Genomic DNA, 16,225 nt, shown 5'->3' with positions numbered 1-16,225 from the left:
TGAAGGCTACAGCTCAGAGTTTCAAAAGCTCTTGTGAATGTTCGTACACCCTGTTGATCCTCTCGAAGAGCGAGGGCCTCACAAAACTAAACATCCGACATAAACAGCTGGCTCAGCTGGTGCTCACATCTGTAAGGGGTTGGTGTCAATAAGGCTGTAGTTAAAGGAATACTCCACCAAAAAAAAACATAAGCTTTGAGCATCAAATACTACTTCTAGGTTTGTTCCAAACAGCAAATATGTTAAAATATGGTTGAATGTGACTCCTGCGGGTCAGCAAACACAGCTGCAGTGCAAGATCATATTCTCTGTGTTTTGCGTGGGGAATTTCGGGTTTTAACAACCTGAGGAGGAGTTTACATGATACATTTACATACAAATTACTCACAGCGGGTTTTTACTCACCAGAATTATATTCCTGGTGGTGTGAAGAAGGTCGAAACGATTGAAAGAAAAAGAAAAATTGGGAGGCTGGGAGCACTCATGACCTCTGTGTTTCTAAAAAACGGTGTTGTTACAAAGGATGTAAAACAGTGTATTCAGCTGTATTTTAGAGAAACTGTGATGGTTTTGTGGGAAAGAGGAAACTGGGTGTTGCAGGTCTTCAGGCAGTCGGTGTTTGACACTCAAAACATACGTTTCTTTAAAGAAATGAATTCTTAAACACAGTAAATTGATGCTCAGTCTACTGTAGATCAACAGCCATCCCCAGATCGACTGTTTGCGTCAGTCCCGATGTTTTGGTATTTACTTATGATAAACAGAGATTTTACCACTTCATGCTCTGTATGAGATCATGGGAAAAACCATCCCTGTTCAGACTGACACAGATTTGCAAACCCCCATCTTTTTATGGACCCCGTGTAAACGCAGCCTATTAGCCGGTCCCGTTCTGTGGAGTGAGGCTCTCCCAGGGACAGATGATCTCTTTGGCTCCCACTCCTCCCCGAGAGGCTGCCCTGTTCTCCTCGTCCTCGTCCTCAGACTCTATGGGGTAGATACGGCACTCTGGAGGGATATCCACTTTAATCTGGAAGAAACTACAACGTCGCAGAGAGGACTTTGTGAGACTCATATCCATAATATGTTAAAATACAGTGCAGTGCAGTTTATTTATTGCTTTACTGGACACTGGAAACAAGCAGAAACCACAACACTGAGATAGTAACACTTGATAAATTCAAGTCCCATATTTATTCTCCTTTCAGCTCTGTTTGGTCTCCACCAACTCTTAATCCTTCCTGATACCCAGCTAGTTGCTAAGTTTGTTTGATGGGGAGCAGAGCAAGTGTTATGCCAGAACCTGAGCTGGGCAAGAGAAAATTGTAACCAGGGCTCAGCAGCCTGAGGGACGTTGATAGGGTGACTGAGCAAGAAGCTGTCTGACAAGAGAAAATCTGGGACTGACATTTAGTCGTTGGTGAGAACTTCATGAAATAAAAAGGCTGAAGTGTCAACTTTGAGGCTGCCTATGTATAAAACATCTGATAGTCTCATACTCACTTGGCAATCCGTCTAGGTGGAGCCTGACTGGGCTGATCCGGGCCGATAGGCTGGATGCGACTACTTGTCCCGGCAGCTGAGTGGCATTTCGGCGACAAGCTGGCGAACATGGTGGAGGGGGTGCAGCCCCGCTTCAGCAGTCGACGCAGGGACAGAGCCATGCGAGACTTGGACACATTTCCACCTGCCGGGACTCGAGCCGCAGGGTTCCCCTCAACCTCTCCTTCAGTGGCCTCTGCTCGCCGCTCAGAGGCAGAGGTGCTGTCCAAAGCCACGCTGATGGGGGACGGGCAAGCCGTGGTGTGGGCCAGGAAAGGGAGAGAGGGTGAGGCGTTGGCAGAGGGGAAGTCAGAGATGCCAGAGTACACGGCGAGGTGGGGGACAGGAGTGGTGAAGCGGCAGAGCTGTGAGGTCAAAGGGCAACAAACACAAGTCAGGGGGCACAGAGACAGTCAGAGACATCACATGCATAAGAATAATGCTATAAATGTTATTATAACAGTATTATAATAGCTATAAATCATAGGTAGTATCATATTTTGATGGCAGCGTAGTGAGAATCAGTATGACGTGAAAGGTTATGTTACTACGACACATAAGTTGTTATAACAATAAACTATTTATGTTATAATATGAAACGTTTTCATGTGATAACTTATCGTTACACATTATAACAAGACAGAATGTATATTAGTGTAACAAGAAAAGGTAAAACATGTTATAACTTAAGTTTGTTTGTCAGAATCACGTGAAAATATTTTGCTATAACATAAAAAAATGCTTTTTTAATGTGATACTATTTAGTTCTTCTTGGCAGCAATGGGCTTCCATACAGTTTATCATAATCACCAGGTGGTGGAGGAAGTTTAACTGAAGTACAAGGACGAATACAACACTGCGATATTCCCGATATTACTGCTGCATCAATGTGCATGTTGCATTTTTATTAAAGGTAGCTGTTGTGTCAATAATTGTCAAGAGAAAGACGGAAACAAATGAAAGAAATATGGTGGGAAAAAAGAAAGATGGGGTGAATGGGCTTTGCCGAGATTTGTCCGATATTATTGGCAATAATCAGGACAGAATCATCAGAAAACGTTACAAACAAAAACAAAACTACATGAAAACAGTGAATAAATGAGAGCTGAGGACAAACAGATGAACATGAGGTGGTTTGTGTTTTATTGTCTCGTGACTGATGACAGAAAGAAAAACATACAGTGACACGCCAACACTGATACATGGACATGAACATACAGTCTATGAGTGAAGATGGACACACAGAAACAGCTTACATGTACAGAGATGGTAACAGATGCTGTGATACAGATGAAGATGAGTTGACCTTCAAAATAAAATCTCATATTAGATCACTATTTATACTTCTATTACCCCATGAGCACATTTAGCCTAAAGGCCTTAATAAATACACCTAAATTACGACTGCATTTTAAGTATTGCACGCTCCCATTTGCCAATAAACTCACATGTTCCTTTACTTTCAACATGACAGCAGTTTGCAGGTGAATGATTCTTAGTGCAACAGTAGTGTGGGTATATACGGTGTGTCTGTGGATGTTTTTAACATCATTAAACCTGCAACTGTTCAGTTTTAGGACACAGTATTAACATATAATAACTCTTTTTAACACATTTAGCAAAAGAGCAACACTAACTTGTCAAGTTTCTGAACGTACGACAAATATAAATCCAATATTGACTCTGCTTTTAGCTCCATTTTTGGTCCCCACCGACTTCTGAGAGAAATATCTGGTTCTTTTGGTGCTAAAATGTGCCATGATGTTCAACAGCTAGTTGATTTTTGGTGGTGAGGGGTGAGAGTGAACCAAACTATTAAAACTTCAGGCTGAAAAACCAAAACAATGAGCTGAAAGATGCTATAAAGGTCTGTAGGGGTTTAAATAAACTGCTGTTTTGATCCATTGTTATTATAAAAATATTGATTATAGCAGCTGTAAACTAAATAGCAATAAAAATGTATCAATATCCTGACTCCTCCTGTTTGTGTTCACTTCTGTGAAGGAGCAGGAGGAGCAGCAGGAGCAGCAGGAGCAGCAGGAGCAGCAGGAGCTGCAGGAGCTGCAGGAGCAGCAGGAGCTGCAGGAGCTGCAGGAGCTGCAGGTGCAGCAGGAGCTGCAGGAGCTGCAGGAGCTGCAGGCTGCTTGCTGAGTTTGCTCATGACCTGTGTGATGTCAACATTGGCCGCCATCTTCGCCTTCTGCTCCAGCTCCAGCTGCCGGAGGACGATGGGGCTGAGACTGGGACGTCTGTTCTTTGCGTTCTGCTCCAGCTGGGCGTCACTGGGAAACCGCAGAAAAGAGAGGGAGGACGGAGGAGAGAGAAGGGTTGTCATTAGGAGGAGGGAATGAGACAAGGCGGAAATTAAGTTTTGGAGAGTGGTGGATGTGCTAGTTTCGGGAAGCTACACGGATACTTGAGAGATGAGAAACATAAATTGTGTTTCTTCAGACTAATGTCAATTGTGATGCCCTATGTGGCATCCTGAGTGTCTCCCTTCCTCCTCCTCTTGTCTGGGTGTGGTTTCTCTGTCTGCAGGCTCTTCTCTCTTTGTCTCTGTCTCTTGTTTGTCCTTGTCTCTTTCTCTGTCTTTATGGGGGTCCCTGTCTGGTCTTTTCTCTGTCTTTGTCTCTCTCCTTGTCTGTCCTTCTCCTTGTTTTTTGGCTCGTCCTTTGTCCTTGTTTCGCTCGCGGTCGCGGGTCTTCTCTGATCTCTCTCCAGCTTTGCCCCCTTCTGTGCTCCTCTGTCCCTAGTCAGGTTTGGTTTGGTTTGGCTTGGTTCGATTTGATATTTTAGGTTGTCCTCTGCGTTTGTTTCAACACTTACATACTCATGCTTCTCACTCATGCACACCCTACACCACTGATACCACTGCTCCTACACCCTCCATAACTTTAGATCCTTTGTGATTTGTTTAATTTGGTTTGATTCGATTCAATAAAGTATTGTTTTAACGAATGTACATGGTGTTTCGCTTCTCAGAGCCAGGTCATGACACAATCATAAGTCATCCATTGCAGTTTTCTTTTGTACGTTTCTCAATGAAATTAGCAGATAAAAGCTCAACATCGTTGTGACCTCAGTACAAAATAAAAGCTGTCACTTACCTGAACTTGTGCTCGTCGGGACAGATGGCCTTCTTCAACGTGTCCTTGAACACCGGAGATTTCATGTATCGGCCGTACGAGTCCTGCAAAACACACACAAAACTCATCATCGTGAATCACCGGGTGTTTTGATGATAGCACCGCCATGGTCTTGCGTTTTTAAACCCAGCTCATGTGTGTGTGTGTGTGTGTGTGTTGACCTTCTTCATGAGCATGTAGATGTGAGTTTGGGCTGCGTCCAGGACGTATCTGTGTGGGTGTTTCAGGCTTTTCAATGTGATTTCCATCGTCTTTCCGTCGATGTTGATCCAGCGGGGTGCACCTCGTGCCAGGAAAGTCCTAGGATCAGGATGTGGAAGAAGTCCTAAGACTTGTACTTGTATTTTAACAGTATTTCTACTAACGTAAAGGATCTAAATACTTCTTCTACCGCTGACTAGGAGCCACAAAGTGAGCCAAGAAGCTGCTGTAGCATGTTTCTTCATCCCCATCACTGCCTAAAACTGTCCCTGCAACCAGCATTATCACTGAATCTGCAGCTAATTTGTTTGATAAATGTTGCATAAATATATTCTGCACTCAAACACACAGTAAATCAAGTCATTACTTGTAGATCTGCTCTGCCTTCTCGCTCATCGTCGCAGCGGTTCCCCACTTCAGATCTTCACAACTCTCCCAGAAAGCCAAGTTCTCACCTAAGATGGAAAAAAAAAGAAAAATACTATTTTTAGCCCTTTCTAATGCCTGAAGGGAAAAAAACCCATCAATAACACCTCTGTAAGAAGTGCTGTTTCGCTTGTTTATCTCATGCACGATCCAATTAAAATAATCGTCATCGTACCGCTGAATTCTTTCTTCAGGAAGAGCCTGAAATCATTTCGTCCTCGAGGGTCTGAGAGCAGCTCTCCGAAGCTGAACGTCCACCTCTCCACGCGCATTGTAGTCGGTATTTCCACACTGTTACACACAAGAGAAGTCAATCAAATTATGATATTAAACACAATATAAATTATGCACCATCCTCCACTGACTCACTTGGGCATGTTTAAGGTCCAGTACGTGACATCGTCAGTGAGCCAGGGGTTGCTGGGAAGACACTTGGAGAGGAAAGGATCGTGGCTGCTGTAGGTGGCACAGTACTTCACCATTCTGCACAAACAGGGGGAAACATAATTTAACGGTGTTTGAAGAGAAGAACGTCAGGACAAGACAGAGACTGCTGTCCTCCACGTTAGTTTTAAAATTCAGTGGAAAGATAAGAGATTTAGAGAGAAATCTAATGTGTGTGTCGTCTGAGTGTCAGTGGAGATAAAGTGAAACACTCACTATGTGACGCAACCGTTGTATAAACTGGTTAACAGACACAAACAGACTTGGGGAATATGATGAAGTATCTTACGCGCCAATGGACACAGATGACTTCACTCTGGGCCTCATGATGGACTGCTGGGTAAAGATCATCTGCAGGAAGCGGAGTAAGAGATGACAGCTATAAAAATGTCAGGAAAAAACGGATCCGTCTCCACGGATCACTGCTCGTGGTTCATGGCAACCGTTCACGGTTTAGATGATGACGGATGAGAAAGTGGGAGAGAAAAAGACCAGACAATAAAATCTCACTCACGATTCTCTCGTAGAAGTCGGGCGTTTTTGTCTGCGGAGGAACACATATCGAACGTTACATCACGGATTATATGTCATGACAAAACATCTGCTTCGTTTGTGAGTCTGTGAGTTTTAAAGCTTGACAATAAAAGGACAATTTGGACTGTTTCTTCAAAACCTGATTATTTAAAGGGTTAATAATGATTCAGAATTACTCCACAGTATATATACTAGTCCCTCTATTTGCTATGACACTTAGCTTTCAAGTGTTTTTAAATCTCGCCTTAAGTATTTGGATTCTGCCTCAGCTCAGCCCTTGAACGTAGTTGCACTTTAAAAAGAGATTTATTAAAGATTTGCAATGTTTTGCCCATTTTATTCTAAAAAAAAGATGCACTTTAAATATTTTTATTGTATTTTTTTATAGAATATAATAAATATATGATTCTTGACTTGCAGCACTTGTTTCTGCAGCAGGGCAAATTCCTTGTATGTTGAAAAACTTGTAAGCTGTAAATCTGATTCTGATTCTGATATTTTCTTTTTTATTACGTGCATTCTTCTTCCCTACCAGAGGTGCTGGTAGCCACAAGCAAAGTTAAAGAGCTTCCAAAGGTCTGATGAGCTCAAATCTTTGTGATTCCCCGAGAATTTTTTCATTTTCAAACTTTCAGTCTTCAGCCTGAACTGACGCTGACTCGAGTGAGATCATTCGTGCACATTTGTCAGACTTGTGCAGCCCCACAAATGGCTTTAAACAACTTTTTCACATTCAGTAGAGCTAAAAACATTTTTTGTGTTGTTGGCAAGTTGGAATTTAGTTCCAGGTTAGATTGAGAGCTAATGCACTGTGTCAAGTACAAACATGGGAGTTATGTGCGTGTTTGTGAAGGTGTTCGTAACCGGTTTAAAAGTCTGAATACAGAAAGAGAGCCGTAGAAAATGCCTGCAGAAAAGAAGAAGAAAGAGAAGAAGAATAAAAGATTAATTTTAGTAAAAACAGAAGTTAAATGATGAGAGGCAGCAGGCAGGAAAAGGAAACAGAAGATAATTATCTTTCACAGCTGCTGGATCTGTGTATTAAAGCCTCTTATTGGATATAATCTGATTGACAGGAATTACGTTCATACAGGTCACGCACAGACTCACCTGTTACCTCCTCAGCGTTAGGATCTATTCTTCGATCCAGCCCATAGTCCATGGCACTCACTGTCCCTGGCTACACACACACACACACACACACATCATCATCATCATCAACAAAAACAATGTGTGTTTACCAAATGACTAATTAATGAAAGCAGACGGCTGTTTTCTAATGCTAATCTCAGGTTGTGAATGTGTCACACTTTTCTCTGAGAGCATCTGAGACAAAACAACGAAGAGGCGAACGGCCAGTCGTGTCTAATTTGATTTTTGCGAATTCTCTGTTGGACAAATTAAAAACTTAAAAGTCATTTGTTTGTTTCCAGCAGAGGCTTTAATGTCTTGAAATCACATTTACCAGAACACAGGAAGTCTGTTTGGTTAATGATATTATCTTCAATTGAAAGCTGACTTTGACTTTGAAATAAAAGGCTGTGTCGCTTTTTGTTGCCCTAAGCAAGAATTTATTTAGATTTTATAACAAAAGTTATAGAACGTGTCACGTTCCGGTACTTTCTTTACATTTTGGGAAATCTTACAATAGAAAGTTCCTCGGCTAAGCTAGAGTATAATGTGACCCCGTGTTTCCTGTGTATCAATTAGTTATGAGATGGTTTAATAAAAAAACTAATTTCTTTAAGGACATGGAAACATATAAATACAATATGACGTGAAATAATAAGAGATGACGTAATAAAGCAGAACCTGCATCAACGCCGTGAACGTGCCAGTTTATATTTGCTTTAGCTGAGCATAATCCCAAACAAATCTGTATTTAATCAAATTGCCGCAAACTAAATGACGCTTGGTGGATGTTTGTTTTTCAGGGAGGTCTGGGGAACAGCTTCTCACTCGGTAAATAATCCAGCCTCATGAAGACGGGGGGTGAAACTCAGACCCCGCGATGCCGCAAACACAAGGTGCAAACCGCCGCACCGCATTCTCCTACGCAGCGTGAAATATTAATCAGTCGTGCCCTTTTCCTGTGACTGGACATTTAACGGTAATGAGGCATCATGGGTAGAGATAATTAGATACCCTGGGAAGTATAGAGGTGGAGTGCAATTTATTTTCAGACTTCTCCGTCTGCTGGAAATCCACCGATATCTACATGAAGCTGTATCCTGTGTATGTGTGTGCGGTTCAAGTCTGATAACTATCTCAGAGTGTGTGTGTGTGTGTGTGTGTGTGTGTGTGTGTGTGTGTGTGTGTGTGTGTGTGTGTGTGTTCTCACCGGAGGTCTGTGAACCACCCAGTAGGCTCTCTCCTGGCACTCAAACACAACGCGGTCCGGTTTCTTCCTCTCCTTCGCAGCCCTAAATTCAAATGCAAACACACAAAAAAAAGTTGTAACACCTCCTCAATCTAAAAAACAAAACAAAAATTGAGCGACGTCTTTTGAGTTTCTCTGCGCACCTACCTGTACTGCTCTTTAGCTTGCATCACAATGAAATCCCATTTATGATTCATCCACTTGTGAAGGCGGTTATACTGCTCCTGAGGACATAAAATAACACCTCGATAAGAGCCAGAAAGCGAAATGAATTACTCGCCGGCCTCTCAGGCTTGTTCTCACCTGCTCGTGCAGCTCCAGGATTCCTTTCTTACGTATGTTTCGTTTCGCCAGATAGATTGCTGCAGTTTTTGAAATGGAAAAGAGTGTTAACTGAGTCAGATGGAAGATAAAATGTGTTTTAAAAAAAGTCAGTCACACTCACCATAATCCGTATCTTCAACCGGCCACTGCTGTGTGGGCCAGAAATATGGTGTCTGGAAAGGACAAAAACAGAAATGACCTAAATTTCCCAGCATCTCCAAATGAACAGTTTGAGTAATAGCAAACATCCTGTCATGGTGAACTCTTTTACAGGAAGTTGGGGGGGACTTTAAATTTAAAAGCTGCAATGACCTTGATGAAGCTTAATTCATCTTTCTTCTTCTTCTTCTTTTGCAAACCATGGGACTCTTTGGATGAATGAACCCTTTTTAAGTCGTTTATCAAGAAAAACTGTCAAACATTGGCCGGTTCCAGCTTCTCAAATGGGATTTCTCTGCTTCATTATCATGAATTGAATGAATGACATTGGACAAGACTTCATTTAAAAGCTCTGGGAAATTGCATTTCACTGCATATTTCACTATTTATTTTTATTTTTTGACATTTTATAGACGTAGACACGATCAACCAAGTAATAAAAAAAACCCCACATGAAACAATAGGAGTCTTAATTATGACCTACTGCGTGCTGAAGCCAAGAAAAGCAGCAATGGTCATTATCACGGTACCATGGTGAAGTCAAGATAATTACAGAAATAATAATAGAACATGTGTGAAATGTTGACTGATGTGTGTTTTCATCAACATCCAGCTTCGACTGACTAAAAAACGCATATTGCATATTGCAAGCTCCAGTCCTTACACCAACTAAAATTGTTTAGTTAAATCTCATAAGATTTTACCCAAAAGGTTTAAACTGTATATGTAACTGTCTTCAGCCTTCTACCAGATGTTGGAAGATCTAGATAGTCTTGCTGTTGTAGATTAGTTGTCATCGCTGAAGTACTGCAGGATGTGTTCAATTTAAAGCTGTCCTTCTGTGTTTCCTTTTAAACAAAGAAAAAGTTCTGTTTACGTTTAGTCTTAATCATTAACGTCTATCCTCGCATGTTGAATTCCTGGATTTCCTGTGTTGGCATGTCACCGCTACCCACTGTTTGCTCATCCTCTTGCAAAATTAAACCAGTGGTTTGGTAAGAATTAACGACCTCCATGGCTGTGAAGTGAAGCCAATGCGGTGCCAAAAACTGTACTTCCTCAAACGTCCACTTGAGGCTGGCTCCAGAAGTGAGTCAGTCTCCATAAGTCCCCATGTTAAAAGGTCCAACTTCACAGCAGAAATAAACATGCTTACAGCCTGGTACAAAAAACAGTTTTGGTCTGTGTTGTTAATTTCACTGTTCATGACAACTGTACTGAAGGTGAGTTTTTATAGAATTCATCTGTTCAAATTATATTAAGGCTTAAAGTTATGCAGGATTAAAAGTGTGGATGCTTTGACTGACAGGTAGGTGCTGTTACAAATGGCTTGTTTGAGCAACCAGGCGCCATTCAGCCTGCCTCAAATCAGCCGATGATCCACGTCTTTGCCGATTTTTAAATGTTCACAGATGAACTTCAACCAATTAGATCAATTTTGCTCTTGTTTCAATGAAGAAAGATTCTCCACTTCTGATACAACTGGTGCTAGGAGCATCTGCGCTAACACGTCCTTCCACATACCTAACATTAAACCGCAACCGTAGCTCGTGCCATAGCTGCCAGTAGTTCCTCAACAGAAGCTGATTAGTCCAACCCACTGTGGTTTAGATAGCTTGAAGCCTGGCATGACGAATTCTAAGGTACTGGGACTCAACAATCGCTCCATAGTGCTACAAGTGGTTTATTGAAGTTATTGAAATGCGGTGTGTTTACCTGGAAACGATAGAGGGACGCATCTGGTTTGATCACTAATCGTTTGTGGTCCTGTAGAGGGTAGATGTATCCTAACGCCACCAGCATAGAGCCGAAATTCCTCGCCTCTGAAGACAAGAGACAGAGAGACTTTAACTGTTGGATTTCTGCTGATATAGATAGATCTTACATAACATCATAAAAACATTATTGAATTCACATTCAACTGATATACATATGCATATTTGAAAGGTACCACCCGCCTCATCTCTCACCTTGTGTGTCTACTTGAAGTCTGTCTGCTAACCATGCAATTATGTCTTCACCTGAAAGATGGAAGTCAGAAGTAACAAAATATCACCAGTTAGAAAAGCAATGCTGACAGCGAACCAGAAGAAATAAGTGTATGTGGGTGTGCGCCTCTAAATGCCAGACCCCTCTGTGATACACCACGACTGACTGTGTCGACGGGCTCTACAGCTAATGTGGGGAGACAGAGGAGAGGAGAGGAAAGGAGAGGAGAGGAGAGGAGAGGAGAGGAGAGGAGAGGAAAGGATAGGAAAGGAGAGGAAGAAACAAGGAGGAGGGGAGAGAAAGGGAAGACAAGAGGAGAAACAAGATAGGAGAAGGAGAAGGAGAGGAGAGGAGAGGAGAGGAGAGGAAGAAACAAGGAGGAAGGGAGAGAAAGGGAAGACAAGGACAGGAGAAACAAGATAAGTAAAGGAGAGGAGAGGAGAGATGAGACAAGGAAAGGAAAGGAGCAGAGGACAGACGAGACAAGACAAAGAAAGGAGGAGAGGACAGATGAGAGAAGACAAGGAAAAGAGGAGAAGAGAGGGGAGACAGGACAAGGAAAGGACAGGAGATTAAACAAGATGAAGACAAGCAAGGAAAAAAGAGAAGATGGAGAGGAGAGAAGGGGAAATTAAAGGAGAGGAAAGAAGCAGAGAGGAGACAAAGGTAGAAGAGGACATAAGGGAAGAGAAAAGAAAAGGAAATGAGAGGAGAGAAGCAGTTTTAACCTGCCTGGATTCAAAGCTTGGAAATGACATACAAGTCTGGGTTTCCTCTCTCCTCCTCCTCCTCCTCGCTATCTCTCTTGTTTTCTCTCTTGTTTCCGTCTGTGTTACTTTCCCTGTTCCTCTCGCCCGCTCAGTCATCCTCCTCCTCTTCCTCCTCCTTCACCTCCTACTTTTTCCCTCTCTGACTCCAAGACCGCGGGGGTTGTCATGGAGATTAAATCTGTAGCTCTCGAGTTTGAGCCCGGAGCTGTGGTATCCTCCAGTGAGACTATGCAGGCACAATCACTCAACCAGCTGTATGAATATCATCAAGTGTGTACGTGTGCACTCATCAGTGTTTGTTTATGTGTGTGTGTCTGTGTGTTTACCAGTAATGGCGTGTGGTATTGTCGTAATAACCAGTCTCTGAGGCTGTGATTTCACTCCTGTTTTGGGATCCTGCATCTCCAGCATCACCTTCTCCGCCTGCACAGGAATATCACAAGGGGTGAGAAGAGGTTACCACGACAACTGATTGTGAATGAGGTCACCATGCCAACCGATTGATCGAGGAACACAAGGGAAAGCACATACTGTGATTTATGGATAAAAAAAAATCAAGTTTGATGGATATTTTTGATTAAACTGGCTCCAAAATAATTAACTGTTGTGCTTTTTAGTAAAAGATTTGGAAAATGTGGCATCTAATTATCTCTCATAGATTGCCCTAGTGGGATATTAAGGCTCCATACCGAAGCTTTAATAAATAGTTCCTATCAAACGATTGCTGGGTTTTCAGTCCAAAAACAACAAACGCTTAACGCTGTGTTTAAACATGTCGAGAGGCGAGAGGAAGGTTTGTTCCACGCCGTGATCTTGTGGCTTTTGTTTGGTTTGTGTGGGCGGTTTGCCATGAGTCACTGCCCTTTATTAACAGTTGTTTTTAGTTATTGTATCATCTGATCGCACAGATCCCGTAGCTCAGGTGTGTACCGGAAAGCAAGAAATCATGCAGTACATTAATTCAGTTTGTGTGTGTTAAAGTGTGTGTGTGTCAGAAAGAGAGAGAGAGAGAGAGCAGCTGACTCCCAGGCCTGTTTGAAGTGGCTTTGCGCTTTGAAGTCATCCTGGAGAGGCTATAAGCCTCAGGCTGAGCCTGACCAAAGTGGGCTTTCATGGACCAAAATATGAAGTTCTCCTGGAAATGAGTTCTCTGTGAGCATTCCCCTGGAGAGCGTGGTCATTGTCACTGCTAGATCAATAGACTCTGAGAATATTTCGCTAATGAAGAGAGGTTTTTTTTGTCTTAATTATCTCCTGCACAGATTGCCGAAAGTTATTCCACACACGCTGTGAAGAAGAAGTGAATGACTTTGTTATGTGATGATGAATCGAGCACCCCTCTCTTGGCCTGTTGTTTTTCAGACGCCTGGATTAACTTCTTTCCATCGGCCGGTTGCTGTAGATGAAGGCGCTGATACTGATCCGGGCTTAATAAAGGCTTATTAAACTGAATGACCTTATCACTGTAAAAACAAAAAAACAAAGCACAGTCTAACATTTACTGTGACAGACAGTATTGGGTACGTGCTGAAACCATGATGACATTTGTTGTTTTGATGTCCTGTCATCCTGTTACATGCTTGCCTCTTATGCAATCTTATTTATTCCCATTTTCTAATCAAGTGTGTGACTATAATTCAGATTCATGTGCATAAATAAAACATAGCACATTTGTTATCTGCTTTATTGCATTTGCTGAAAGCATTCTGGAGTCCAAATGGTGCCTGTGAGCTTTACAATCACATCTAATGTGCACTAAAAGCATCAAGAAACCAGGATTCCTCTGAGGACCTGCAGAGAATAGATAGTTTTAGAGGCTGATGCAGTTTATATGAGCAAATGCCAATGCAGCCAAGGTTTATGATGCTACAAGTGTCCACTACAGCCTTAGAGAATTAATTTAAGTGACCTATATATAGGTGCGTCTGCAGGTATAGTCTGTGCAGGGCTATGTCTGATGTAAAAGGAAAGCCTACCTTCTTGAGACAAGCCATCCGTGGTCGATACCTCTGTCCATGATCCCGGAGAGTGTTTCTGATGGTCATGGTGTCTGATGCTCTTCACACACTCACACACACACACACTCATCTACACAACGCCACTGTCGCCTGTGAGCCCTCAGTGTGTCGTGTAGGGATGCTACAAGGGAAGTGCAATGATAGACACTGATGCTGCCTTCACGTGTTCCCCATACGCTCTTACTAGGACGGTCTGAAATTGTAGGGAAAACGGCTATTATAGTTTTTTTTATCGCTTTCAAGTGAACATTATGATTTAATTATTTGTGCGTTTGATAGAACAACCACTCGCATGCATAATACCAATAAATAACGTGAAATTATAAAGAGAATTGCAAAATAATACAAATGTAACACTTTAATCATAAAATGTTCACATCTATTCTTTGTTAAGCACCTCATACATACTCTAACTAGTCATAAAAAATAAATATATGCTTCCTGCGTGCATTTATACATTTTATTTATCTTTTTTAAAGCGCGTTTAAAGCGTGCATTCTCATATTTCCTACTACCCCTGAAGGCAGCGTGCCTAAAAGCGAAAGAGGATTTGAACCAATCAGAGCGCGGCATTCCCCCTCTCGCGAACGTCACCAGCAGAGGGCGCCATGGTAACGGCTAAAAGAGGCCAACGTCTGACGTTGGGATTTATTTTGAGTTTAAATCACGAATTTTATATAAATTATTATTGTTTTAATCCGTTAAAAATAGCACCGAGTGTTTAAATTTATAAAACTTTGAGGGCTAAATATAAAACTGAGCGTTTTAGTCGCGAATTGTGTGAAAACTCGCACGTTATTTCGCCGTTTTTCAAACTTCCAACTGACATATCCTGTTTGAATCGTCGTGTGGTTGCTATTTTATGCGTGTCGCCGCATATTCAGAGTGAAATATTGAGTCCAACAGGTAAATATCTTCACATAAAGTCACTTTAAAGAGTGAGAGAGAGTGAGAGAGAGAGTGAGAGAGAGAGACTACTTCCTGAGTTTAGGGAAGGGGCTTGGTCCCGTGCCCGCGCCCCGCCGCGAACGCGCATCAAATTAGCATCGATGAAGTTTGTGCGAACATGGCGGATTTCCTGCCGACCAGGTCCGTGTTAAAAGTTTGCCTGCCCGTCTGCCTGTTGAACAACGGCGAGGTGGAACAGCTGAGGAAGTCCAAGGAGATCGACAGATGTCTCTCCCGGGAGAAAACCTACGTGAAGCGGCTGGTGAAGATCCTGCTGCTGGGCGCTGGCGAGAGCGGCAAGTCGACTTTCCTCAAACAAATGCGGATCATCCACGGCCAGGACTTCGACCAGCAAGCCCGAGAGGACTTCAAGGGCACGATTTACAGCAACGTTATCAAAGGTGAGCTGACGGGCAGGTAAAGCGACGGAAAGCGGGGTTAAAACACGGGTGGGAAAGTTTCCAGAGTGGGGCTGGGTGAGAGGACATACATAAACAGTCTACATCTGCTGTGGCACACCCATATCAACCGTGTTTTCTACTGTCTGAAACACCGCATGGCCTCATTATGTGTCACATTTAACATTTTTTAAATAGGTTTCATCGCCTTTAGCTGGTTTCACAAAGACACACAGGCAACTTTTCAAGTTGCTCAACAACTTAACCCTAGGGGTGTATGGCTAATGGAGCCTCCAGTGTATTTATGGTGTAAGGTGTTCCTGTTTGTACACTCCTTGGAGGATCATTCACAAACTAAAGATCTGTTTAGTCGTTATTTCCATATGTTTTTATGTGAAAGAAGCCCTATGCTGTCTTTTAAATTCGACCAATGTGCCAAAACTCACAAAAACTGTCTTTTAAATTCGACCAATGTGCCAAAACTCACAAAAAAAGGGCAACAAAATGTTATTTATGCTTGAAAACGTCAAACAATGAGTTGTTGCAGCTCAGTGTACATGAGCGCAAACACAAATAAACCCCTTTCTGACTAGATTAATTAGTCCATCTACAGATTATGTATGAAAATAGTGATTTTTCTCTTTCTATATATCATTTACAGACTAAAAATCTTTGAGTTTGGGACTGTTTAGGTTAGAAAAACAAGTCAATTAAAGATTGATTTTGATTTTATAGATTCATCAGAAACTCATTCTTTATTTACAATCACTCACTGAGTACTGTACAGCTGAATCGATCAGAAAAAACAGATAATCAATCGGCAGCTATTTTAGTAATTACTTGTCAATTATCCAGCAAAAATTTAAATATATTCCAGCTTTTTCAACCCGTGTCTGACTTTTCACAGTCCAAATGTTTCAGTGTTTAACTAAAAGAAACATTCGAG

At 42.1% G+C, this 16,225-nt stretch overlaps 2 protein-coding genes and 1 long non-coding RNA gene across 3 annotated transcripts in view; 2 read left to right on the top strand and 1 right to left on the bottom strand.

Moving 5' to 3' along the window:
• Window positions 1–368: 368 nt before the first annotated feature.
• On the bottom strand, window positions 369–14,386 carry rgs9b (regulator of G protein signaling 9b). Its single transcript, XM_010736484.3, has 19 exons — window positions 13,892–14,386; window positions 12,242–12,338; window positions 11,127–11,177; window positions 10,873–10,979; window positions 9,119–9,170; window positions 8,977–9,035; window positions 8,821–8,897; window positions 8,635–8,716; window positions 7,411–7,473; window positions 6,274–6,303; window positions 6,049–6,110; window positions 5,685–5,798; window positions 5,491–5,606; window positions 5,257–5,344; window positions 4,850–4,988; window positions 4,650–4,732; window positions 3,707–3,824; window positions 1,504–1,907; window positions 369–1,040 (listed from the first exon to the last, which is right to left on the bottom strand). The coding sequence occupies exons 1-19, from the start codon at window positions 13,958–13,960 to the stop codon at window positions 878–880; spliced, it is 1,974 nt and encodes a 657-aa protein (XP_010734786.1). The 5' UTR covers window positions 13,961–14,386; the 3' UTR covers window positions 369–877.
• Window positions 1,902–3,372, top strand: LOC113747846 (uncharacterized). The gene is made up of 2 exons (XR_003463927.1): window positions 1,902–2,600; window positions 2,634–3,372. It is a non-coding gene; the product is annotated as an uncharacterized LOC113747846 (long non-coding RNA).
• Window positions 14,387–14,880: 494 nt separating the features above from the next.
• LOC104923415 (guanine nucleotide-binding protein subunit alpha-13) overlaps window positions 14,881–16,225 on the top strand; it is an 11,698-nt gene continuing 10,353 nt past the window's right edge. The window contains exon 1 of the mRNA XM_019258632.2: window positions 14,881–15,282. Coding sequence (XP_019114177.2) covers window positions 15,000–15,282 — 283 coding nt within the window. The 5' untranslated portion in view covers window positions 14,881–14,999. The remainder of the gene's footprint in view (window positions 15,283–16,225) is intronic.

This window comes from Larimichthys crocea, chromosome XVI (assembly GCF_000972845.2).
Source record: "Larimichthys crocea isolate SSNF chromosome XVI, L_crocea_2.0, whole genome shotgun sequence".
Taxonomy (NCBI): Eukaryota; Metazoa; Chordata; class Actinopteri; family Sciaenidae; genus Larimichthys; species Larimichthys crocea.
The sequence above is the reverse complement of the archived record's forward strand: the minus strand, read 5'-3'. Positions and strand labels throughout refer to the sequence as shown.